The sequence below is a fragment of the Thunnus maccoyii genome, chromosome 17 (genome assembly GCF_910596095.1).
Source record: "Thunnus maccoyii chromosome 17, fThuMac1.1, whole genome shotgun sequence".
NCBI lineage: Eukaryota > Metazoa > Chordata > Actinopteri > Scombriformes > Scombridae > Thunnus > Thunnus maccoyii.
In genome coordinates, this window is record NC_056549.1 from 1,307,828 (window position 1) to 1,334,511 (window position 26,684).

Consider the following 26,684-nt stretch of genomic DNA (forward strand, 5'->3'; position numbering starts at 1 on the left):
ACATACACGTTTCAAAAAACACAAACTTTATCTGTATAACAGTTTTTAAAACAGAGGTACAAAGTCTTTACAGAGACAAATGATCAGAGGTAAGACAGAACAGCTGAGTGTTTTAACTGGATCCACTGTGATAGAACACAACACCTTTAACACTGATGTCATTATTTATTCTAAGACTTCATCTTTTCTTCACAGAGTTCATCAGCAGAGCTCAGAGGTTCTCAGTGGTCAGTCTGTCCAGCAGCATCAAACACACCTGGACTCCATATTTATGGTGTGTAAATGTAAAGCACAGCTACTACTGCTAACTACAACAGCCACAGACTAAATACTAAACTACCATTCTGGTCCTAACAGTCTCCATGCTGCACTCTGTAGACCAGCAGGTTTTCAGTCTGTCACAGATGATCTGATGTTGACTTCTACCAGTTAAATTTACATTTTATTCTGTTCCAGCTGCTGGAGGAGAACATCATTAGTTTTGTGAAGAACGAGCTGAAGAAGATCCAGAAGGTTCTGAGTCCAGATTACCCAGAATGCTTAGAGAGTCAGAGTGAGGATGAGGAGGTGTTGGATGGTGAGGACGAAGAGCAGAGGAGGAGCAGCAGAGAAGCATTTCTGAAGATCACACTGTACTTCCTGAGGAGAATGAAGCAGGAGGAGCTGGCTGACTGTCTGCAGAGCAGTAAGAGGATTTTAACAGATTTAACATGATTCAGAGGAAATGGAGGCAACATGGGAGAGGTTTATATTTCAATCTCTGCTGTTAATATGATGTGTGCATCTGCATCAGATCTATGAATTCTTCTGAGCTGAAAACAGTCAGAAACTGTTTGTCAACAACTGATGAGCTGAATAGATTTCATGGTGGAGGAAAATATAAACATCTGCAGTTTAATGTTTACATTCTACCAATTTACTGCAGATTCATCTGATTGATTTAATTTATTGTTTGTTGATTCAGGAACTTGTGCTCCAGAGTGTCGATATAAACTCAAGTCTAACCTGAAGAAGAAGTTCCAGTGTGTGTTTGAGGGGATTGCTAAAGCAGGAAACCCAACCCTTCTGAATCAGATCTACACAGAGCTCTACATCACAGAGGGAGGGACTGCAGAGGTCAATCAGGAACATGAGGTCAGACAGATTGAAACAGCATCCAGGAAACCAGACAGACCAGAAACAACAATCAGACAAGAAGACATCTTTAAAGCTTCACCTGGAAGAGATGAACCAATCAGAACAGTGATGACAAAGGGAGTGGCTGGCATTGGGAAAACAGTCTTAATACAGAAGTTCACTCTGGACTGGGCTGAAGACAAAGCCAACCAGGACATACAGTTCACATTTCCATTCACTTTCAGAGAGCTGAATGTGCTGAAAGAGAAAAAGTACAGCTTGGTGGAACTTGTTCATCACTTCTTTACTGAAACCAAAGAAGCAGGAATCTGCAGATTTGAAGAGTTCCAGGTTGTGTTCATCTTTGACGGTCTGGATGAGTGTCGACTTCCTCTGGACTTCCACAACAATGAGATCCTGACTGATGTTACAGAGTCCACCTCAGTGGATGTGCTGCTGACAAACCTCATCAGGGGGAAACTGCTTCCCTCTGCTCGCCTGTGGATAACCACACGACCTGCAGCAGCCAATCAGATCCCTCCTTGGTGTGTTGGCATGGTGACAGAGGTCAGAGGGTTCACTGACCCACAGAAGGAGGAGTACTTCAGGAAGAGATTCAGAGATGAGAAGCAGGCCAGCACAATCATCTCCCACATCAAGACATCACGAAGCCTCCACATCATGTGCCACATCCCAGTCGTCTGCTGGATCACTGCTACAGTTCTGGAGGATGTGTTGAAAATCAGAGAGGGAGGAAAGCTGCCCAAGACCCTTACTGAGATGTACATCCACTTTCTGGTGGTTCAGGCCAAACTGAAGAATATCAAGTATGATGGAGGAGCTGAGACAGATCCACACTGGAGTCCAGAGAGCAGGAAGATGATTGAGTCTCTGGGAAAACTGGCTTTTGAGCAGCTGCAGAAAGGCAACCTGATCTTCTATGAATCAGACCTGACAGAGTGTGGCATCAATATCAGAGCAGCCTCAGTGTACTCAGGAGTGCTCACACAGGTCTTTAAAGAGGAGAGAGGGCTGTACCAGGACAAAGTATTCTGCTTTGTCCATCTGAGTGTTCAGGAGTTTCTGGCTGCTCTTCACATCCATCTGACATTCATCAACTCTGGAGTCAATCTGTTGGCAGAAGAACAAACAACAACCCAGTCTTCTAAAGTCTTTAAAAACAAACCTAAACTAAAACATCTCTACCAGAGTGCTGTGGACGAGGCCTTACAGAGTCCAAACGGACACTTGGACTTGTTCCTCCGCTTCCTCCTGGGTCTTTCACTGCAGACCAATCAGACTCTCCTACGAGGTCTGCTGACACAGAAAGAAAGTAGCTCACAGACCAATCAGAAAACAGTCGAGTACATCAAGAAGAAGATCAGTGAGAATCTGTCTGCAGAGAGAAGCATCAATCTGTTCCACTGTCTGAATGAGCTGAATGATCGTTCTCTAGTGGAGGAGATCCAACAGTCCCTGAGATCAGGACGTCTCTCCACAGATAAACTGTCTCCTGCTCAGTGGTCAGCTCTGGTCTTCATCTTACTGTCATCAGAAAAAGATCTGGATGTGTTTGACCTGAAGAAATACTCTGCTTCAGAGGAGGCTCTTCTGAGGCTGCTGCCAGTGGTCAAAGCTTCAAATAAAGCTCTGTAAGTGGATGGATGACTAGAAAAGTAGTTATACACTATTTGATTATAAACAAGACTAGTTCTAGTATACGGCTGGACTGTGTATGGTCAATGTGTGAAACTGTGGCCAATTTTTTTACAGTCATAGTCAGTGGTAGTGTCTATAATGTGAATTCCTGGATATTAAATGTTCATCTGCAATTTTCTGTGGTGGTCCCAGTAATATTTGTTGTTAAAGTGTACTGAAGTAGCATATCACATGACATGGTTAAGCTACATTTGAGTAAAAAAAGGTATAAATGCAGTTGTGAGAACATTACTTTCTACTCATATCTTTGGATGTTTCATTTGAAAGATAACTTATTTTAACATCAATTGTAACTATTCTAATTATTTTCTAACTCCTAAGGATTAGCATGCTAAGCTAACAGTCTATCATCTTGTGACTTCCACTGTGACGTCTTCCAGAGCACACAAACACTGTAAACACACCTGTCACCTACCCAGCACAGTGCTGTCAAACTATAAACATCACTGCAACAACTTATTTTTATACAGTCTATAGGCTACACACACACAAAGTATGGCACAGCTATGCTAACAATGCTAGGCATGCTAATTAGCTGCTAGCTTCAATGCAGGCTGGTAAAATGGATCCACTGCATCTCTTTGTATCCACGGGTTTGTGCTCCTGTCAGTGTCAGAGCCTCCATGTGAGGTGCTTGGTAAATGTGTGTTTTTAAAACTTATTTTAGGGCTGCGCTGAGCGTGACATGTGACTGCTACTTCATCACTCAGTCAGTGAGTCAGTGATGGACATTCAGGGTTATAGGGCTGGTCCATGGCAGGTCCAGCCAAAAATATCAACAAACCTTCAATATTCTATGGAAGGGAAATAACATTTCTTTATTATGTTAATCACTCATTCTTCTTCAGGCTGAGTGGCTGTAACCTCTCAGAGAGAAGCTGTGCAGCTCTGTCTTCAGTTCTCAGCTCCCAGTCCTCTAGTCTGAGAGAGCTGGACTTGAGTAACAACAACTTGCAAAATTCAGGAGTCAAGCTGTTGTCTGCTGGACTGGAGAGTCCACACTGCACACTGGAAACTCTCAGGTCAGGATACAGCATCTATAATTTTGTTATTTTGAACAATGAGAATAAAGCTGACTCTGAGACAGATTTTAACAGTTGATCATTTGCATGCTGCTTTATATTCAGATCAATGTCAATTATTCTGCACAACATCTGTAGGATTCTGGTACTTATGATTAAAAACATTGTGTTATCAATCTTTTTATATTTCAAGTCTGTCAGGATGTCTGGTCACAGAGGAAGGCTGTGCTTCTCTGGCCTCAGCTCTGAACTCCAATCCCTCCCATCTGAGAGAGCTTGACTTGAGCTACAATCATCCAGGAAAGTCAGGACAGAAACTTCTGTCTGCTGGACTGAAGGATCCACACTGGAGACTGGACACTCTCAGGTATGGACAGATAGGTGGACACTCTCAGGTAAAGAACTTTTATGCTGAACATAAAAGTTCATTCTTGATCATGGATGTAATAGTGTGAAGGTCATGTAATGTGAGTGAAACTTCTGAAAAAGGCTAGTAAGTCGACATAAAGTTATTCTTTTGTTAAACTTTCATGTTCTCATGGTGTTGTAGGAGCGTTAATACTTTATTAATGAATTACCTCATCATTAGGGCACCACCTCCTTTTTGGTTAGGATTTATTAGTGCCAGGAGGAAGCACTAACCCTTGTTCAGTTTAGTGAATCAGTCTCACAATCGTAAGTTCTGGTCCCAAACAGTGACCTCTGTTTACTGCAGCTCAAAGAAACAACCAAACACTTTTAGGATAAATGAAGACATTTATTAATAGCTAAACGTCTTGAGGATGCATGATAAAGCATAGATAATATAATATATACTGGTAATATACAGAGCATAATAAATAAAAAGAAAGTAAAATAAATAAGGCCTAAGAATGATAAAAATTAATAAAGAAAATTATTCAGCAAGAGTGACTCGAGGCTTAACGTGTTGTACCGGGGAATGCTGAGGGGAAAGCTAATTCAACTTCTCTAAATAAATTCTTTCATTTTAACGTTATTTAACATCAACCCTTGATCACAAAGCCATGTTATGCCTTACTGTTGAGGTGTGTCATCGTGGTAGAGGTGTCATCTTGGCAGGTCCAGCATTGTTGGTGCAGCATCACCAGCGGTGTTGCAGTGGAAGAGCCCGGATCAGCTGTGGGCTGTGGCGCATCTCAGTGGATGCAGAGATGTTGAATGCCAGTAAAGAATCAAGCTGTTTCAGGCTGCTCTGAAAGAGTCTTTAGTCCGGCTTCACTTCTGGTTTTCAATATTGCTCTCACAGAGCAGATTCAGTTTCAAGTGTTCTTCTTCTTCTTCTTCTTCTTCTTCTTCTTCGGGAGCTTATGTTCAGGCTCTATTTGGCTTGTAGTAACTTGAGTTAAGTGTGTTTACTTCAAATTAAATTACCATACGTGGAAATACGAGACTTAATGTTACTAATGAAACAAAACAAATTAACTTGTTGCGATAAAAGATTAAATTCGGATACATTTGATTGAAAAACAAATAAAAGAGATGTCTTAAGAATTTTCTTGAGTTCTTGGAGGCCAGCTCAAAGAGGAATCTCTTTGAGGCTGTTTTTCTAAGTTAGAATAAGATGGGAGGAGTTTTAGGGATGTTCTAAAGGGGTTCGCGCCGAATTATTGATGAATATTCAATTTCTTTGTTCTAGAGGCTTTAGGTGTGGCTGGTGGTCTGCAGCCTGCGTCTCCTGAAATAAAGGAATTTGGGAAATTTTTACATGCAAAAACTCACACTTCAAGTCACTGTTGCCTATTATTTCAAATTAAGCTGTAAACACATTCCTGTCATAATGTCCAAGCATTCATGATATTTCTGATTAATAATGGTCCTGTCAGCTTGTATCATATTTATAAAACCATTAAAGAAACAGCTGAGCAGTTTACGCAATTCATGATAAGTCAGTATATTCAAACTAAATAAATGAACAGCCTTAAAGGTTCATTTATTCTCTAACTCCGACATTACGCCTTAATATTCATCTTGATATTGAATTATTGAAGTCAAGTCAGTTTTATTTATTCAGCCCTAAATCACAGATTTCCTGTTTGACTCCCTCAGAGCCTCAAGTTGGATTAAATGACACATTACAAGTTGAATTTTGTAGTTTGACTGATCTGTTAAGAGGTTACTGTAGTTATGCAGTGATGTTTAAAAGAACTTTATTACTTGTCATTGATGTTTTATTGAGATATTATTATTATTATTATTACTATTATTATTATATTTTTCATAATCGCATTAAAATGTTTTACTGTCTTATAGCTGCATTTATTCTCTGATAACTTAATTTTCACCTTGAAGTAAAGTCTCCTTTAATATTGAAGTCATGACAGGCTCTATCCTCAGCACAACATGCAGAGCTCAATATTTAATATTCTGATTCATCATGTCTGAGGACATATTTGTACATCACATCTTCTTCTTCACGTCTTTTCCTCTCAGACTTCAGTGAAAGAATCCAGCAGACAGTTGAGACAGATGAGTTGCAGCCTGTTTCTGTGTCACTCTGACAAACTGAGGAACACTGCTTCATGTTGAACAGCAGTTAGGACTCATGTTGGATAGAAAATCATTCTGACTGTGTTTCTTCCTCCAGGTTGGACCATGGTAGAGAGCTCAGGTCAAGACTTTATCTGAAGAAGTGTAAGTGTGGATGTAATTTGATTCATGACAACTAAACAGCACACAGTCAGTTTCTCTTTAAACACAAAGTTGGTCTTTGTGCTATTTATTCATTAAAACATTACTGACAAAATGTGTCATTAAACTTTATAGAAATGAACAACAGATCAGAACTTAAACAGAGAATAAATCCATCAGGTGTGTCAGATGATAAACTGCTGCTGTGTTGTTTCTTCTTCTCTTCATCAGATTTCTGTGAACTCACACTGGACACAAACACAGTAAACAGAAAACTCAAACTGTCTGACAACAACAGGAAGGTGACACGTGTGAGAGAGAATCAGTCATATCCTGATCATCCAGACAGATTTGACCACTGGCCTCAGCTGCTGTGTAGAAATGGTCTGACTGGTTGCTGTTACTGGGAGGTCGAGTGGAGAGGAAGAGTTCATATATCAGTGAGTTACAGAGGAATCAGCAGGAAAGGAAACAGTTATGACTGTTTGTTTGGAAAGAACGATCAGTCCTGGAGTCTGATCTGCTCTGATGATGGTTACTATGTCTGGCACAATAAGAATTACACATCCATCCCCTCCTCCTCCTCCTCCTCCTCCTCCTCCTCCTCCTCCTCCTCTGTCTCTAACAGAGTAGCAGTGTATGTGGACTGTCCTGCTGGCACTCTGTCCTTCTACAGAGTCTCCTCTGACACACTGATCCACCTCCACACCTTCAACACCACATTCACTCAGCCTCTGTGTGCTGGGTTCTGGTTGTGGTCTGGTTCCTCAGTGTCTCTGTGTCCTCTGTCTGAGGAAGAGTCTCCTGCTGTGTAGACAAACAGTCACACTGCTGACTGAAGACAGCTGCTGAAATCACTGTTCACTCTGTTCACCAGTGAACAACAGAAACTGAAAGTGACAGCAGCTTCCTGTGTTTAAATGTTGATGGTGGACGAGGTTTCACTCTGGTTTCATTTGGATCACTGACTGTGCTTTAATGTCAGAATATTGTTTCTATTAGAAGTAGTGAAATGATCTCCTCTGGGCTGAATTGATGTGTAAAAACTGTGTTGACTCTGATTGACTTCAGTAAAGTTTTCTTGGAGCAGCATCTAGTAGCTGTTAGTGGCTGTTAGTTATTCCATTTTATCAGGATCTTAAAGTGAAGTTTTTCCTGAAAATGTCCAGCAGACATCCCAGTCTGTTTGACATCAGCTCAGTTTGTGTTAAATCATGAACATCAACGTATGTTTCTATCTGATGTAATGTGTCTGACATGTATGTATATAATAACATGTATGGGTTGCTTTCCTTTAGTTTTTCTTGCCTCTGCAGGTGATGTAAATATTGTCTTGTAAGCTCATGTTTGCTGGGCAGCTTTGGCTGTTTTACACTTGAATAAAAATATTCATTCACTACTTATTCAGAGAACATCACTTGTTTTTTACATGGATGTGTAATGTTATACTACTTCTACTTCTACTACACTACTTGTGTTTTTCTCTCATTAGAACATTTATGACAGAATGAATTCTGGGAATTCACGATCTCACAACAAAACAGCAACACTCCTCTTCCTCCTCCTCTCTCCTCCTCTTCCTCCCCCTCCTCCTTTTCTTCCTCCTCCTCCTCTCTCCTGCCCCCCCCTTCTCTCTCCTCCTCCTCCCCCTCATACTTCACCTCTTCCTCCTCTTCCTCCTCCTCCTCCTCTCAGCAGCTTGTGATCACAGAGTGTAAATAGTAAACACTCCTCTGCTCTCTGTAATGCAGATAAACAGTGTTTGTTTGGTTCTGAGCTGCAGCTGATGATGAAAACTCCGACGCTCCCTGAAGAGACCTGCAGGCCGAGCGGCTGTCAGTCAGTCACAGCTGGACAGATGTTGCTTTGTTCCCGACCTCTGAAACCTTATTCATCTGAAATTATTTCTCAATGAAAACATAAAACTAACTTCCTTGTTAGTGCCACAGAAACAGAAACAAACAGTTTCCCTCTGAGCAGTAAACAGCTGTTGAAGCAGTTTTCCTCTCAGTTCTGGATTATGGAGATGTTATATATCAACATGCTGCTGCCTCCAACACACATCACAATCATAACTGGTGACAAATATGCAAAAATATAATAAATTCTCAGTGTCACTTAACACCCAAACCCAGTTAATACAGTACAAATTCCTGCACATCACCATTGAAAAACTTTATTTAGAGTTCTCTCAACTTTTTATACATTTCCTGGAACTTTCCTGAGTAATTTGCAGGTATGTAACTGTACATTTTAGGACATTTTACAGAAGGTGGTGAAATTTTAGTACAAATTATAAGAAAAAGTATTAAGTTGGTAAGTAGCCACTCATTATATTTGGGCAGTGATGGAAGAATAATTAAGATAATTTACTTAATTCACATTTAAGAAGCTGGAATCAGAGAATTTGGACATTTTCTTCTTAAAAAATGACTCAAAATTATGAAACGTTTATCAAAATAGATTAATTTCACGGTTGGCAACTAATCAATTAATTGACTGATCATTGCAGCTCTGCTATACAGTATACTCTAAACATAAATAGTAACTAGAAAGTCTTTTGAGACACAAATTATCACAAACAAAATGAGGAGATAAAGTTGGAATAATTAATTAAACATTGAAAGTGTATCTGAGGGAACAGAACTTATGTACTTTTACTTCAGAGAGGATGATGGGAGATTGAGTCAGTCCTGGTGTTATCAGGACATCTGGTGGCTGAAACAGTTTCTCACATCATGTAATCAAACAGACTGTAATGTGGAAAAGTCTCCACCAGGTAGAGTCACAGACCAGCTGACATCCAGGTGTGTGTGTGTGTGTGTGTGTGTGTGCAGATGTTGCAGCTGGATGGATGCAGTGCTGCAGGGGCCTCAAGACCCCCAGGGGCGACGCTCAGCCCCAGCTGGTGGAGCAGGTAGCTCTTTGATTGGCTGGTTGTAAGCAGGACTCTGTGCTCCATCAGGTAGCCTCCACCTCGCCTGGGGAGGAGGGGGGCGGCGCTTGGGGGATGAAAGGCGGCCACACAGAAGTCCTTCCTGTTGGGCTTCACTGCACCGACCAGGAAACGTCATATTCAGCAGTTGGCGTGGAGCAGCAGCATCCTCTTCATCATCCTCATCACACAGCAGCTGAACAAAACCACACAAACACTCAGAGAAGGAGGCAGAACAACACGTTGATCTGTTTATCACCTGTAAACAACAAGACAATTTAAAGTGCTTTACATGAAACATAAAGAGCACTGAGACAAAAACTAAAAGAAACACAAAACATTATAAAAACATATTTAAATAGAATTTAAAACAATTAAATAGAAAATAAAAACTAGCTAAAATCATTAACCTGGAGAGTCCGGCTGCAGTTCACACTGAATAAAAAGCGATTTAAACTGCTAACAATCTTTGAATCACAGCTGAACGTTATTTGACATCAGTGAAGATTTGAGTTCATAGCAGCTTTGAGATGCAGAAGCCTGCAGGCAGACAGATATAGATCAATGGGTGCAGATCATTAAACTCAACATCTGAAAGCCTGATCATGCTGATGTTTTTCTCTGAGTCATGATAGTTCAGGCTTAACTTTGCTGTCTATCAAACAGCAGCTCATTAGTTTGATCTCACCTGTGGGCAACTTTAATCTTGGTAGAATCATAAAACAATTCAGATTCCAGCAATTTTTCAGTAATCCAACACGATTGCTTTTAATTAACTAGTTAGAGACGGACTCTGAAGTTATGAGTATGTGATGTCATCCTCAGATCAAATGCACACAGAGGAACAGAGTGAAGGGCCCTGCCCGGGATCTGAGGCTCTGTGGTAAACAAAAAAGAATGCATCCTTATTATACTTGTATTATTAGAAGCAGTATTTGTAGTAAGGACTCTGACAGAAAAAGGCCAGTCTGTCATGGTTAGGAACCAGGACTGAGGAACACAGTGAAGGCTGGTAGATGGTCAGTTGGCACCATCTGGTGAAGAGATAGCAGAACTACATCAACTGATTTATGATTTCTCTGACACTGACTGGTTAAACTGGCTTTATCATCATACTGATGTTGTTTTAGACTTGGACTGTGAAGGTACGAGGAAGTGACAGCGTCCTCAGATCGAACGCAAACCAGGACTGACGAGGCAGAATGAGCAGCTTCTTCTCTCCTGATGTTTCCTTTACACATGAGGGTAGAAAGTGTCTGTAAATTGACCTGAAGTGAGTTCAGCAGGTGAGAATCCTACCAGAGAAATCTGTAAATGTCTGATCAACACGATCACTTTGATCACATTGTGTTGTATCACTGTTTGACTGTACAGCTGAAATGTTTCTTCATAGTGGCTGGCTGTTCCAAAAATATCTGTTTGATACTCGTAGATATAAATATTCCTAAGTTTTCTATCTAAATTAAAGTACGATTATTTTAGAATAATTTACATGTATCACTGTTAGCGATTAGCACGTAAAATCAACAGCAGTTTGACTTTAATCTCCATCATCAGTGAAAAATGCAGGAAGAGTCAGAACTGGTCGGACAACTTTGATCAACTTGACTGAAGTTCATTTTATTCTCAAACACTTTCCTATGTGACTGACATGATGTATGGATTACACTGAACAGTCATAAACATGACCATTACCATTATTATTATTATTGTTATTAGTTGGAGCATTAGTTGTATGTACATGTATGTACATGTATTACTAGTATTGATAGTAGTGGCAGCAGTAAACAGTCAAATTTAATCATTGTAATCTTTGTATGATTCTTGTGTTGAAGTTTAAGTTTAACACATTTGGGCCCGTATTATTCAAACAAACTACTGCTCCTCCATTACATCTGTCTGTGCAGAGCGCTGTAGCTTATTCGATGGTCAGTTATCACCGTCTAGTGGACATATAGCAGAACTACATCATCTGATGTTTGATTTCTCTGGCACTCACATGACAGGTTTTCTCGTCACATTGATGTTGTTTTAGACTTGGACTCCGAAGTTATGAGGATGTGACAAAAGTTAAAAGTGTAGGAAGTGTCAGATCAGCTTGACTGAGGTTAATTTTATTCTCAGATACTTTTCTAAGAAAATGAATTACATGATGTATGGATTAAACTGAACAGTCATATACGTGACAGTAAAAGGTGCTACTTCAGCATGATGAAAAGCTTTTCATCGTGCTGATGTGTTTATTATTACTATTATTATTATTATCATTCTCCTACTGGTAGTAGTAATAGTGTTTGTTGTGTGTACAGACTATATTATAATCTTTTGGTTATATTTGCTGTCTTGTAAGCCCATATGAGCTGAGCACCAGAAAAGGTGCAGGACACTTGAATCAATCAATCAGTGGTAGGAGTGGTAGCATTAGTTGTATGTACATGTATTACTAGTACTGGTAGTAGTAGTAGAAATAAACAGTCAAATTGCATAATTCAAATCCATGTACTATTCATGTATTTAAGTATATTTTTTAGATATCAGGGCCCATATTAATTAAGTGTCTCAGAGAAGGTCTTGGTGGCCTGATGGTTGTGGCTCAACCCACATAACTGTAACGTCCTCAGTTGGGTTCCTGGCTGGGGGACCTTTATTGCATGTCATACCCGTCTTTTTCACAATGTTTCCTGACTCTCAAATAAAGGGCTAAAAAATAACCTTTAAAAAAATGAAATCTTTCCTAACATATCTTATGTGGTAAACAAAAAAGTATGCATCCTTATTATACTTGTATTATTAGAAGCAGTATTTTTAATAAGGACCCTGACAGAAAAAGGCTGGTCCCTCTTAGTTAGGAACCAGAACTAAGGAACAGAGTGAAGGGCCCGCCTGGGAGCTCAGGCTCTTTAAATTATTAGATGGCCGGTTAGCAATATCTAGTGGACAGATGGTAGAACTACATCAACTGATATGTGATTTCTCTGACACTGACTGGTTAGACTGGTTTTCACGTCACACTGATGATTTTTTAGATTTGGATTCTGAAGTTATGAGGATGTGACGGCATCCTCAGATCAGATGCAGACAGACACCAAGACTGACAAGGCAGAACGAGCAGCTTCTTCTCTCCTGATGTTTCCTCTACACATGAAGGTGGAAAGTGTCTGTAAGTTGACCTGAAGTGAGTTCAGCAGGTGAGAATCCTACCAGAGAAATCTGTAAATGTCTGTCACCATCACTTTGATCACATTGAATTGTATCACTGTTTGACTACAGCTGAAATGTTTCTTAATGTTAATTGGGTGTTTCAGATGTAATGTTTGCAGGTATAAATATTAAGATATAAGTTAAACTACAATTACTTTAGAAAGATTTACATGTATCACTGATAGTGATTAGCAGGTAAAACCAACAGAAGTTTGATTTTAATCTTCCATCATCAGTGAAAAATGCAGGAAGTGTCAGAACTGGTTGGACAGATTTGATCAACTCGACTGAGGTTCTTTTTTTTAACTGCTAATCCTCCAAATGTTCAAACAGCCATCTTACAACACTGAGACTGACTCTGTTTAACTGAGGCTCATTTTAAACAGTCCATGTCTCAGCTGTCCCAAATGCTGCAGAATCCTTTCTAGGTGGACCAGAACCAGCCCAGACTGGAAGAACGTAGAGGCTGCTTAGGGCCCCTCAGCCATCAGGGGCCCAAACTAACAGAACAACTATCTTTGGGTTTCTCTGTTCAACTTTTGTCATAATTTAAATATTTAAACACAAATGTAAAGATTTAAAGCCTTCATTTTCTCTTGGTGCTAACTAACACACTTAAATCCCAACATTGCCTTTTATTGGATCGGCATATAAATAAGCGCAGATTTAGGGCAAATTTGGACATTATAACATTTTTTGAAGATTTTAACAAATAACAATTTTGAGGGGCACATTATTATGTTTTTGGGATTGTAACTAAGAAATGAAAAAAAAATTAGGATTATGAATTTTGGGATTGGAAAAATGTATTTTGGGCATACAAATTTGAACTCTGGGAGATGGAATGATGACATTTTTGGGTGTACTATGACAAGCTATGAAGTAATAAATGTTGTCATCATGTCATTTTGTACTTTGGGGTTGTATAACAAATTCTCAGATTAATCTCTTTTTAGTGCCCCACCAATGCTCAGATCGCCCCTGAATATTTGTGACATGTTATTGAGAGGAATAAGAACTAATGTGTGGCTCTGTGATGTGCAGCTTGTTGTAATGAATGAGCTTGTTGTTGTGTTTGTGTGAAGGTGTTTCTCTGCTATGGATCAGTGTGAGGACAGAGAGGACGGAGTCCCTCCTTCTAAAAGCTCTCTGTGTGGGGAACATGACAGCCAGACCAAAGCTCAGAGGTGAGATGAGGATCTCTAACTGTCCATCACTGTTCTCCACTCACATCACTCCACCATCATTATTCACACTCAAAGCTCTGTGTGTGTTTTGTTGAAGCCCAGAGCAGCAGCTCAGACCAGACTCTGCTGTATTCAGTCGGGTGTCTGTCAAGAATCTCAAGTCGATGTTTGAACCTACTGAGTTCAACGATGGACATAAATCTGCTGATCAGAGATAAGAAATGTTTGTGTCTGTTACTCTCCATCTCTCCCAAGAAGACATATCATGTCATGACATGACATGTCCCACAGGATCTCACAATGGCCTCAGAGATCCTGAAGGACTTCCACATCAAGATTGACAACTGGTGATGGCTAACCGACTGGACATCATGTTGATGGACAAACAACAGAAGAAATAATATAACATACATATCAGTGGAGGCTGGTCCATAGAGGCAGATGTACTTCATTTTTGAAGTACATTTATATATTTCTGTACACTAAGAAAATACACAGGAAACACATGTAAATCATGTGATGTATTGTCTGTTTTTAATGAGAACATAAATCTGTTGTCACCATAGAACAATACTATAAATTTGAATTTCACTTTGTTGGTAAAATGACACATTCAGAACCACTGCACGGCTAAAATGAGCTCTTCTTTCCTTAGAAACAATATGTATATGCTAAATGTCTTTAAAGAAGCAGCCTTTACACCACTCAGGGGTTTTTGTTTTTGAAAGCAAATTGTTTTATTGGCACCCCTCCAATTTCATCAGGTTGGTTTTCCTCCTGTCCTCCCCAATTTTTTTGAGTCACCAGCCGCCACTGAGATATATATATATATTTATATTCCCACGATTCATTATGGCCGCTGTTTGATTGCAATTCAAGCACAATGGTCTCATATTTCCCTCAGGCAAAATGAACTCGTGTTTTTCAGTCCAGTCATCCTTAAATGCATGTTTTTCACTGTCAACATCTTTTTTTCTTTTTAGTATCGGCTAGTTTTGAACAAGACATTTTATTTTATCAGCTGAAGCTCCTACAGACGTCACATTTAGAATATTAACCACAGAAGTATGATGTCCTTGTTATTAACATGTTGAGAATAACATATTCTTTGTCTGAGAAGAATTATATTGAACATGTGCATTTATCAGTGTTTTGTTTCCATCAGGATCCATCAGAAAAGACAAAGCTACCCTGAACCCAGCTGTGTGTCCATGAAGAGCGACCGGTCTATGGGTCGACCTGTTTACTTCAGACATGGACATCAGTCTGCTGATCAGAGGTCAGACTGTAAAATGTTTGTGTCTGTTAATATCTAGCTCTCCTAATAAGTTTGATTGATTGCGGAGATTTATTCTTGACCTTAGTGACTAATAATATTTTTACACACAATGTTCTCATAAATACAAACACACACACTCCTCCTACATACACTTTTCAAAAACCACAAACTTTATCTGTATCACAGTTTTTAAAACAGAGGTACGAAGTCATTACAGAGACAAATGATCAGAGGTAAGACAGAACAGCTGAGTGTTTTATGTGGATCCACTGTGATAGAACACCTTTAACACTGATGTCATTATTTATTCTAAGACTTCATCTTTTCTTCACAGAGTTCACCAGCAGAGCTCAGAGGTTCTCAGTGGTCAGTCTGTCCAGCAGCATCAAACACACCTGGACTCCATATTTATGGTGTGTAAATGTAAAGCACAGCTACTACTGCTAACTACAACAGCCACAGAATAAATACTAAACTACCATTCTGGTCCTAACAGTCTCCATGCTGCGCTCTGTAGACCAGCAGGTTTTCAGTCTGTCACAGATGATCTGATGTTGACTTCTACCAGTTAAATTTACATTTTATTCTGTTCCAGCTGCTGGAGGAGAACTTCATCAGTTTTGTGAAGAACGAGCTGAAGAAGATCCATAAGGCTCTGAGTCCAGATTACCCAGAATGCTTAGAGAGTCAGAGTGAGGATGAGGAGGTGTTGGATGGTGAGGAGGAAGAGCAGAGGAGGAGCAGCAGAGACGCATTTCTGAAGATCACACTGCACTTCCTGAGGAGAATGAAGCAGGAGGAGCTGGCTGACTGTCTGCAGAGCAGTAAGATGATTTTAACAGATTTAACATGATGGAGAGGAAATGGAGGCAACATGGGAGAGCTTTATATTTCAAACTCTGCTGTTAATATGATGCACACATCTGCATCTATGAATTCTTCTGAGCTGAAAACAGTCAGAAACTGTTTGTCCTCAACTGATGAGCTGAATAGATTTCATGGTGGAAGAAAATATAAACATCTGTGGTTAAATGTTTACATTCTACCAATTTACTGTAGAATCATCTGATTGATTTCATTTGTTTATTCATTCAGGAACTTGTGCTGCAGAGTGTCGATATAAACTTAAGACTAACCTGAAGGAGAAGTTCCAGTGTGTGTTTGAGGGGATTGCTAAAGCAGGAAACCCAACCCTTCTGAATCAGATCTACACAGAGCTCTACATCACAGAGGGAGGGACTGCAGAGATCAATGATGAACATGAGGTCAGACAGATTGAAACAGCATCCAGGAAACCAGACAGACCAGAGACAACAATCAGACAAGAAGACATCTTTAAAGCCTCATCTGGACGAGATGAAACAATCAGAACAGTGATGACAAAGGGAGTGGCTGGCATTGGGAAAACAGTCTTAACACAGAAGTTCACTCTGGACTGGGCTGAAGACAAAGCCAACCAGGACATACAGTTCACATTTCCATTCACTTTCAGAGAGCTGAATGTGCTGAAAGAGAAAAAGTACAGCTTGGTGGAACTTGTTCATCACTTCTTTACTGAAACCAGAGAAACAGGAATCTGCAGGTTTGAAGAGTTCCAGGTTGTGTTCATCTTTGACGGTCTGGATGAGTGTCGACTTCCTCTGGACTTCCACAACAATGAGATCCTGACTGATGTTACAGAGTCCACCTCAGTGGATGTGCTGCTGACAAACCTCATCAGGGGGAAACTGCTTCCCTCTGCTCGCCTCTGGATAACCACACGACCTGCAGCAGCCAATCAGATCCCTCCTGAGTGTGTCGGCATGGTGACAGAGGTCAGAGGGTTCACTGACCCACAGAAGGACGAGTACTTCAGGAAGAGATTCAGAGATGAGGAGCAGGCAAGCACAATCATCTCCCACATCAAGACATCACGAAGCCTCCACATCATGTGTCACATCCCAGTCTTCTGTTGGATCACTGCTACAGTTCTGGAGGAAGTGTTGAAAAGCATAGGGGGAGGAAAGCTGCCCAAGACTCTGACTGAGATGTACATCCACTTCCTGGTGGTTCAGTTGAAACTGAAGAATGTCAAGTATGATGGAGGAGCTGAGACAGATCCACACTGGAGTCCAGAGAGCAGGCAGATGATTGAGTCTCTGGGAAAACTGGCTTTTGAGCAGCTGCAGAAAGGCAACCTGATCTTCTATGAATCAGACCTGACAGAGTGTGGCATCCATATCAGAGCAGCCTCAGTGTGCTCAGGAGTGTTCACACAGATCTTTAAAGAGGAGAGAGGACTGTACCAGGACAAGGTGTTCTGCTTCATCCATCTGAGCGTTCAGGAGTTTCTGGCTGCTCTTCATGTCCATCTGACATTCATCAACTCTGGAGTCAATCTGCTGGCAGAAGAACAAACAACAACCCAGTTTTCTAAAGTCTTTAAAAACAAACCTAAACGAAAACATCTCTACCAGAGTGCTGTGAATGAGGCCTTACAGAGTCCAAATGGACACTTGGACTTGTTCCTCCGCTTCCTCCTGGGTCTTTCACTGCAGACCAATCAGACTCTCCTGCGAGGTCTGCTGACACAGACAGGAAGTAGCTCACAGACCAATCAGAAAACAGTCAAGTACATCAAGAAGAAGATCAGTGAGAATCTGTCTGCAGAGAGAAGCATCAATCTGTTCCACTGTCTGAATGAACTGAATGATCATTCTCTAGTGGAGGAGATCCAACAGTCCCTGGGATCAGGAAGTCTCTCCACAGATAAACTGTCTCCTGCTCAGTGGTCAGCTCTGGTCTTCATCTTACTGTCATCAGAAAAAGATCTGGATGTGTTTGACCTGAAGAAATACTCTGCTTCAGAGGAGGCTCTTCTAAGGCTGCTGCCAGTGGTCAAAGCTTCAAATAAAGCTCTGTAAGTGGATGGATGACTAGAAAAATAGTTATCCACTATTTGATTAACAAGACTAGTCCTAGTATATGGCTGGACTGCGTATGGTCACTGTGTGAAACTGTGGTCAATTTTTTTACAGGCATAGTCAGTGGTAGTGTCTATAATGTGAATTCTTGGATATTAAATGTTCATCTGCAATTTTCTGTGGTGGTCCCAGTAATATTTGTTGTTAAAGTATACTGAAGTAGCATATCACATGACATGGTTAAGCTACATTTGAGTAAAAAAAAAAAGGTATAAATGCAGTTGTGAGAACATTACTTTCCACTCATATCTTTGGATGTTTCATTTGAAAGATAACTTATTTTAACATCAATTGTAACTATTCTAATTATTTTTATTTTCTCTTTCATCTGTTTCAATCTTCAGATGTCTGTAAACAAATGGTCTTATCCATATGTTAACGTAGGATTAGCATGCTAAGCTAACAGTCTATCATCTTGTGACTTAGTATCTCTGCTGTGACGTCTTTCAGAGCACAAAAACACTGTAAACACACCTGTCACCTACCCAGCACAGTGCTGTCAAACTATAAACACCACTGCAACAACTTATTTCTATACAGTCTATAGGCTACACACACACAGTATGGTACAGCTATGCTAACAATGCTAGGCATACTAATTAGCTTCTAGCTGCAGTGAAGGCTGGTAAAACGGATCCACTGTATTTGTTTGTATCCATGGGTTTGTGCTCCTGTCAGTGTCAGAGCCTCCTTGTGAGGTGCTTGGTAAATGTGTGTTTTTAAAACTTATTTTGGGGCTGCGCTGAGAGTGACATGTGACTGATACTTCATCACTCAGTCAGTGAGTCAGTGATAGATATTCCGGGTTATAGGGCTGGTCCATGGCAGGTCCAGCCAAAAATATCAACAAACCTTTAATATTTTATGGAAGGGAAATAACATTTCTTTATTATGTTAATCACTAATTCTTCTTCAGGCTGAGTGGCTGTAACCTCTCAGAGAGAAGCTGTGCAGCTCTGTCCTCAGTTCTCAGCTCCCAGTCCTCTAGTCTGAGAGAGCTTGACCTGAGTAACAACAACTTGCAAAATTCAGGAGTTAAGCTGTTGTCTGCTGGACTGGAGAGTCCACACTGTACACTGGAAACTCTCAGGTCAGGATACAGCATCTATAATTTTGTTATCTTGAACAATGAGAATAAAGCTGACTCGGAGAGAGATTTTAACAGTTGTTCATTTGCATGCTGCTTTATATTCAGATCAATGTCAATTATTCTGCACAACATCTGTAGGACTCTGGTACTTATGATTAAAAAACATTGTGTTATCAATCTTTTTATATTTTAAGTCTGTCAGGATGTCTGGTCACAGAGGAAGGCTGTGCTTCTCTGGCCTCAGCTCTGAACTCCAACCCCTCCCATCTGAGAGAGCTTGACCTGAGCTACAATCATCCAGGAAAGTCAGGACAAAAGATGCTGTCTGCTGGACTGAAGGATCCACACTGGAGACTAGACACTCTCAGGTATGGACAGACAGTTGGATACTCTCAGGTAAAGAACTTTTATGCTGAACATAAAAGTTCATTCCTGATCATGGATGTAATAGTGTGAAGGTCATGTAATGTGAGTGAAACTTCTGGAAAAAGCTACTAAGTCGACATAAAGTTATTCTTTTGTTAAACTTTCATGTTCTCATGGTGTTGTAGGAGCATTAATACTTTATTAATGAATTACCTCATCATTAGTGCACCACCTCCTTTTTGGTTAGGATTTGTTAGTGCCAGGAGGAAGCACTAACCCTTGTTCAGTTTAATCAGTGAATCAGTCTTACAGTCGTAAGTTCTTGTCCCAAACAGTGACCTCTGTTTACTGCAGCTCAAAGAAACAACCAAACACTTTTAGGATAAATGAAGACATTTATTAATAGCTAAACGTCTTGAGGATACATGATAAAGCATAGATAATATAATATATACAGATAATATACAGAAAATAATAAATAAAAAGAAAGTAAATAAATAAATAAATAAATAAGGCCTAAGAATGATAAAAATTAATAAAGAAAATTATTCAGTTAAAGTGGCTCGAAGTGCGTAACTCCAGGCTTAACATGTTGTACCGGGGAATGCTGAGGGGAAAGCTAATTCAACTTCTCTAAATCAATTCTTTCATTTTAACGTTATTCGACATCAACCCTTGATCACAAAGCCATGTTATGCCTTACTGTTGAGGTGTGTCGTCGTGGTAGAGGCGTCATCTTGGCAGGTCCAGAGTTATTGGTGCAGCATCACCAGTGGTGTTGCAGTGGAAGAGCCCGGATCAGCTGTGGGCTGTGGCGCATCTCAGTGGATGCAGAGGCGTTGAATGACAGTAAAGAATCAGGCTGTTTCAGGCTGCTCTGAAAGAGTCTTTAGGCCGGCTTCACTTCTGGTTTTCAATATTGCTTCTTCTTCTTCTTCTTCTTCTTCTTCTTCTTCTTCTTCTTCTTCTTCTTCTTCTTCTTCTTCTTCGGGAGCTTACATTCAGGCTTTATTTGGCTTGTAGTAACATGAGTTAAGTCTGACTGCGCTCAAGTCTTCAGCGGCGTCTACTTCAAAATAAAATACTGTACGTGTTTACTTCAAATTAAATTACTATACGTGGAAATACGAGACTTAATGTTATTAATAAAACAAAACAAATTAACTTGTTGCGATAAAAGATTAAATTCGGATACATTTGATTGAAAAACAAATGAAAGAGATGTCTTAAGAATTTTCTTGAGTTCGTGGAGGCCAGCTCAAAGAGGAATCTCTTTGAGGCTGTTTTTATAAGTTAGAATAAGATGGGAGGAGTTTGTGTGTGTTCTAAAGGGCTTCGTGCCGAATTATTGATGAATATTCAATTTCTTTGTACTAGGGGCTTTAGGTGTGGCTGGTGGTCTGCAGCCTGCGTCTCCTGAAGTAAAGGAATTTGGGGAAATCTAATTCTGAGTTTTTACATGCAAAAACTCACACTTCAAGTCACTGTTGCCTATTATTTCACATTAAGCTGTAAACACATTCCTGTCATAATGTCCAAGCATTCATGATATTTCTGATTAATAACGGTCCTGTCAGCTTGTATCATATTTGTAAAACCATTAAAGAAACAGCTGAGCAGTTTACGCAATTCATGATAAGTCAGTTCTTCTAATAACAAACATTAACCTTCATATTAACACTTCACGATGTCTAAGCATACAACCCTCATTAGTTCAACTTTCTCAAACTATCTACACATCTTAAACCATCTACTGAAATAAAGTTTAATACTAAAGTGAAAGGAAATAAAGTTCTGCAACACTTATGTGATTAGATTACTTTCAGAAACATATTTAAATATAAGTTTTACTTCATAATATGAATGACATTCAATGTGACTATTGTTTAACAATAAAAGAAAACTTTAAACTCAAATCCTTCAAATATTATCTTTACATTCCTATTATTTTAGAAACGTCAATCTTTGAGCCAAACTACTTGTCTAATTTAACTACTAAAATATGATTGTCTATGAGGTTAATAGATCACAAGTTAAACACTTAAAGTACAAATGCATGGTTATTAAACATTCATTAACTCCTCACATAAGGAAATTTAACTCTTGTCAATAGAGGGCAGTGTTGTTACCTGTAGTTTTACCTGAAGTCTTATATCTCTTTAGTAGATAGTCATACATATATGAAAGTTATACAGTTCTTCTTGTATTTACACGACAAATAACATGATATAAGTTGCATAATGATTAGACATTTAATTTACATGAATTTCAGGTTTGCCTCAGATTTGCAAAGGGGGCTTAACAAAGTCCTCAGGAATGTGGATTAGTTTATGGCTTTGTTGTTGATAAGAGCCTGTCTTCCGGTTCACATTGAGTATTTTACAATGAGTGAAACAGCGCCCCTCTAAATGTTATGTGGTGAATGTGTGGTGAAACACTATATTGCACTTCTACTGTAGACTAATGTCAGACTGAAATTGGCATCCCTTGGTGAAAAAAAAATTGAAAGATTAACCAATCAGATGAGGCTACCCTCATGCCACTGCCAATCTGTGATTAGTCAGGACTATACCAAGGGAAGCCAGCCAACCTTTGGCCTCTCACCAATCAAATCATGGGATGTTATCAACGTCATTGAAGGGGGGATAACCGTTAGCCAGTTGATATCACCGTTAGCAACATTAGCAAGTGTAGTTATGGAGGGTGGAGATTTGGAGTTTTTAGTAAAAAAACAATTTTACTAAACTACCACTACAGCAGCAACTCAAAATTATATCTGACGGCAGGCCAACGCCCAAACTAGAGCTGCGTATGGAGAGGAAAAAAGGCGGGATTCAGACATTCAATGAGGAAAATTATGTTCGCAAGGAGTGGCTAGCTGGTAGCGCTAAACTTCAGCGGTTATTTTTCTGGCCGTGTCTTTTCGACAAGGATTCGTGCTCACTGAATAATCCATGGGCCACTACAGGATTCATGGACCTTGCCAACCTGTCACAGCAATTGAGAGGCACGGTAAATCAAAGAGTCACATAGATTGTGCTGTGAAATTGAAGCTTTTTGGGCGTCAGGATTGACGAGGCTCTGGACTTGGTGAGAACCATTAGCACAAAGAAGCACAATGAACAAGTGAAGAAGAACCGGGATATTCTGATGAGACTCATTGTTGCAGCCTTGTACCCTGCGCGCCAAGAACAAGCATTCAGGGCAATGAGGCCGCTGGCAGCTCAAACGGGGGAAATTTTGTGGAGCTGGTACATACATTTGCAGAGTTTGACACTACACTTTCAGAGCACTTGGGATCGCCTTCCTCTTCAAATAGGGTGAGTGAAATGCACACCCCCTTCTCCCTCTATGGCTTTACTGTTGACTGAACTGCCCATGTAGCTATGTGTGCAGTTTTTGATGTGGTCATATTGCTTAATGTGCCATGCTTGCCTGGGTTTAGCTGAATGTGTTAGTCAGTCCGTGGAAATAGACTGAAGTTTTATTGTGGTTGTTAACGCATATAAAATCAGCACCACGGACAGCACTCATAGGGCCAGGTTACCTGAATAGATGAGATTTGTTTTGATTGTTTATGGCCTCTGCAGGTCTGTTACTGGGTTGTTATGTGTTTTAGGTCATGTTGTATAATGAACATTTGGTCTAGTTTTAAACAATAAGGAAGTATGGAGAGTATTTGTGTATTTCAAGCACATACAACGGGGCTTATAAGTCATGTGTTTGATACATGTAGACTACTGATATTTTATGATGTAGCCGAAAAATAAAACTTTAAACGTCTCCTGATTTAATTTGTGAATGAATGTTTCTTTTATCCATTATCAGATCTGTACTGTGCATTATGCGGCCGGTTATGCATTTGGGGGGTGCATTTGTGTAAAATGACAGCGGCGTGCTAATAGCTCATCTGGTTACATTACACTGGCTGTTAAAGCAGCAACGTAGTCTTTCCTGTCTCCCTTGTCTCACTTGGCTTCCTCAAAAGTTTTCCCCGCGCCACTGTCTCTTATTTTCCTTAAGAATCAAAGATTGGTTACCAGAATTAAAGAACAAGCGGTTGTCCTCCTACAGTGTCCCTGAACTCATCAGAGGAGAGTCCATCTATTATTTTATTAAACATGTATTTATTGTTCATTCTAAAGAAGTTCACTTGTATCATTTAGAACTTTCTAACTTGTTGTTGTTGCTTCTTATTGTGTCTTTCAACTATTATTTTTATTATAATTATTATATATTCAAACCAAATAAATGAACAGCCTTAAAGGTTCATTTATTCTCTAACTCCGACATTACGCCTTAATATTCATCTTGATATTGAATTATTGAAGTCAAGTCAGTTTTATTTATTCAGCCCCAAATCACAGATTTCCTGTTTGACTCCCTCAGAGCCTCAAGTTGGATTAAATGACACATTACAAGTTGAATTTTGTAGTTTGACTGATCTGTCAAGAGGTTACTGTAGTTATGCAGTGATGTTTAAAAGAACTTTATTACTTGTCATTGATGTTTTATTTAGATATTATTATTGTTATTATTATCTTTATAATATTTAAAGCTAACAAATGAGCAGATTTATATAATTGCATTAAAATGTTTTGCTGTCTTATAGCTGCATTTATTCTCTGATAACTTAATTTTCACCTTGAAGTAAAGTCTCCTTTAATATTGAAGTCATGACAGGTTCTATCCTCAGCACAACATGCAGAGGTCAATATTTAATATTCTGATTCATCATGTCTGAGGACATATTTGTACATCACATCTTCTTCTTCACGTCTTTTCCTCTCAGATTTCAGTGAAAGAATCCAGCAGACAGTTGAGACAGATGAGTTGCAGCCTGTTTCTGTGTCACTCTGACAAACTGAGGAACACTGCTTCATGTTGAACAGCAGTTAGGACTCATGTTGGATAGAAAATCATTCTGACTGTGTTTCTTCCTCCAGGTTGGACCATGGTGGAGAGCTCAGGTTAAAACCTGGTGTGAAGAAGTGTAAGTGTGGATTTAATTTGATTCATGACAACTAAACAGCACACAGTCAGTTTCTCTTTAAATACAAAGTTGGTCTTTGTGGTATTTATTCATTAGAACATTACTGACAAAATGTGTCATTAAACTTTATAGAAATGAACAACAGATCAGAACTTAAACAGAGAATAAATCCATCAGGTGTGTCAGATGATAAACTGCTGCTGTGTTGTTTCTTCTTCTCTTCATCAGATTTCTGTGAACTCACACTGGACACAAACACAGTACACAGAAACCTCAAACTGTCTGACAACAACAGGAAGGTGACACATGTGAGAGAGAATCAGTCATATCCTGATCATCCAGACAGATTTGACCACTGGTCTCAGCTGCTGTGTAGAAATGGTCTGACTGGTCGCTGTTACTGGGAGGTCGAGTGGAGAAGAGGAGTTAATATATCAGTGAGTTACAGAGGAATCAGCAGGAAAGGAAACAGTCGTGACTGTGTGTTTGGATATAATGATCAGTCCTGGAGTCTGAACTGCTCTGATGATGGTTACTGTGTCTGGCACAATAAGACAGAAACATCCATCTCCTCCTCCTCCTCTTCCTCCTCCTCCTCCTCCTCTGTCTCTAACAGAGTAGCAGTGTATGTGGACTGTCCTGCTGGCACTCTGTCCTTCTACAGAGTCTCCTCTGACACACTGATCCACCTCCACACCTTCAACACCACATTCACTCAGCCTCTGTATCCTGGGTTCTGGTTGTGGTCTGGTTCCTCAGTGTCTCTGTGTCGTCTGTCTGAGGAAGAGTCTCCTCCTGTGTAGACAAACAGTCACACTGCTGACTGAAGACAGCTGCTGAAATCACTGTTCACTCTGTTCACCAGTGAACAACAGAAACTGGAAGTGACAGCAGCTTCCTGTGTTTAAATGTTGATGGTGGACGAGGTTTCACTCTGGTTTCATTTGGATCACTGACTGTGCTTTAATGTCAGAATATTGTTTCTATTAGAAGTAGTGAAATGATCTCCTCTGGGCTGAATTTATGTGTAAAAACTGTGTTGACTCTGATTGACTTCAGTAAAGTTTTCTTGGAGCAGCATCTAGTAGCTGTTAGTGGCTGTTAGTTATTCCATTTTATCAGGATCTTAAAGTGAAGTTTTTCCTGAAAATGTCCAGCAGACATCCCAGTCTGTTTGACATCAGCTCAGTTTGTGTTAAATCATGAACATCAACGTATGTTTCTATCTGATGTAATGTGTCTGACATGTATGTATATAATAACATGTATGGGTTGCTTTCCTTTAGTTTTTCTTGCCTCTGCAGGTGATGTAAATATTGTCTTGTAAGCTCATGTTTGCTGGGCAGCTTTGGGTGTTTTACACTTGAATAAAAATATTCATTCACTACTTATTCAGAGAACATCACTTGTTTCTTACATGGATGTGTAATGTTATACTACTTCTACTTCTACTACACTACTTGTGTTTTTCTCTCATTAGAACATTTATGACAGAATGAATTCTGGGAATTCACGATCTCACAACAACAAAACAACAACACTCTTCTTCCTTTCTCCTACCCCTTCTCCTCCTCCTCCTCCTCACCTTCTTACTCATCTCCTCCTCTTCCTCCCACTCCTCCTCTCTCCTGCTCCTCCTCCTTTTCTTCCTCCTCCTCCTCCTCTTCCTCATCCTTCTTTTCATCCTCTTCCTCCTCTTCCCCCTCCTCCTCCTCCTCTCAGCAGCTGGTGATCACAGAGTGTAAATAGTAAACACTCCTCTGCTCTCTGTAATGCAGATAAACAGTGTTTGTTTGGTTCTGAACTGCAGCTGATGATGAAAACTCCGACGCTCCCTGAAGAGACCTGCAGGCCGAGCGGCTGTCAGTCAGTCACAGCTGGACAGATGTTGCTTTGTTCCCGACATCTGAAACCTTATTCATCTGAAATTATTTCTCAATGAAAACATAAAACTAACTTCCTTGTTAGTGCCACAGAAACAGGAACAAACAGTTTCCCTCTGAGCAGTAAACAGCTGTTGAAGCAGTTTTCCTCTCAGTACTGGATTATGGAGATGTTATATATCAACATGCTGCTGCCTCCAACACACATCACAATCATAACTGGTGACGAATCTGCAAAAATATAATAAATTCTCAGTGTCACTTAACACTCAAACCCAGTT

The 26,684-nt window shown here is 39.9% G+C and overlaps 1 protein-coding gene across 1 annotated transcript; it reads left to right on the forward strand.

The window, feature by feature from the left end:
• Positions 1-25,867, forward strand: LOC121881885 (NLR family CARD domain-containing protein 3-like). Its single transcript, XM_042389679.1, has 9 exons — positions 1-274; positions 457-685; positions 965-2,768; positions 3,684-3,857; positions 4,051-4,224; positions 18,988-19,161; positions 19,356-19,529; positions 24,474-24,520; positions 24,749-25,867. Exons 1-9 carry the CDS (start codon positions 80-82, stop codon positions 25,321-25,323), a joined length of 3,546 nt encoding a protein of 1,181 aa, XP_042245613.1. The 5' UTR covers positions 1-79; the 3' UTR covers positions 25,324-25,867.
• The last annotated feature ends 817 nt before the right edge of the window (positions 25,868-26,684 follow it).

Coding starts and splice junctions, on each gene's coding strand:
- LOC121881885 (XM_042389679.1), top strand. CDS start 80: ATGATCAGAGGTAAGACAGAACAGCTGAGTGTTTTAACTGGATCCACT. Junction 686..964: donor GGCTGACTGTCTGCAGAGCA/GTAAGAGGATTT, acceptor TTGTTGATTCAG/GAACTTGTGCTCCAGAGTGT. Junction 19,162..19,355: donor TGTACACTGGAAACTCTCAG/GTCAGGATACAG, acceptor TTATATTTTAAG/TCTGTCAGGATGTCTGGTCA.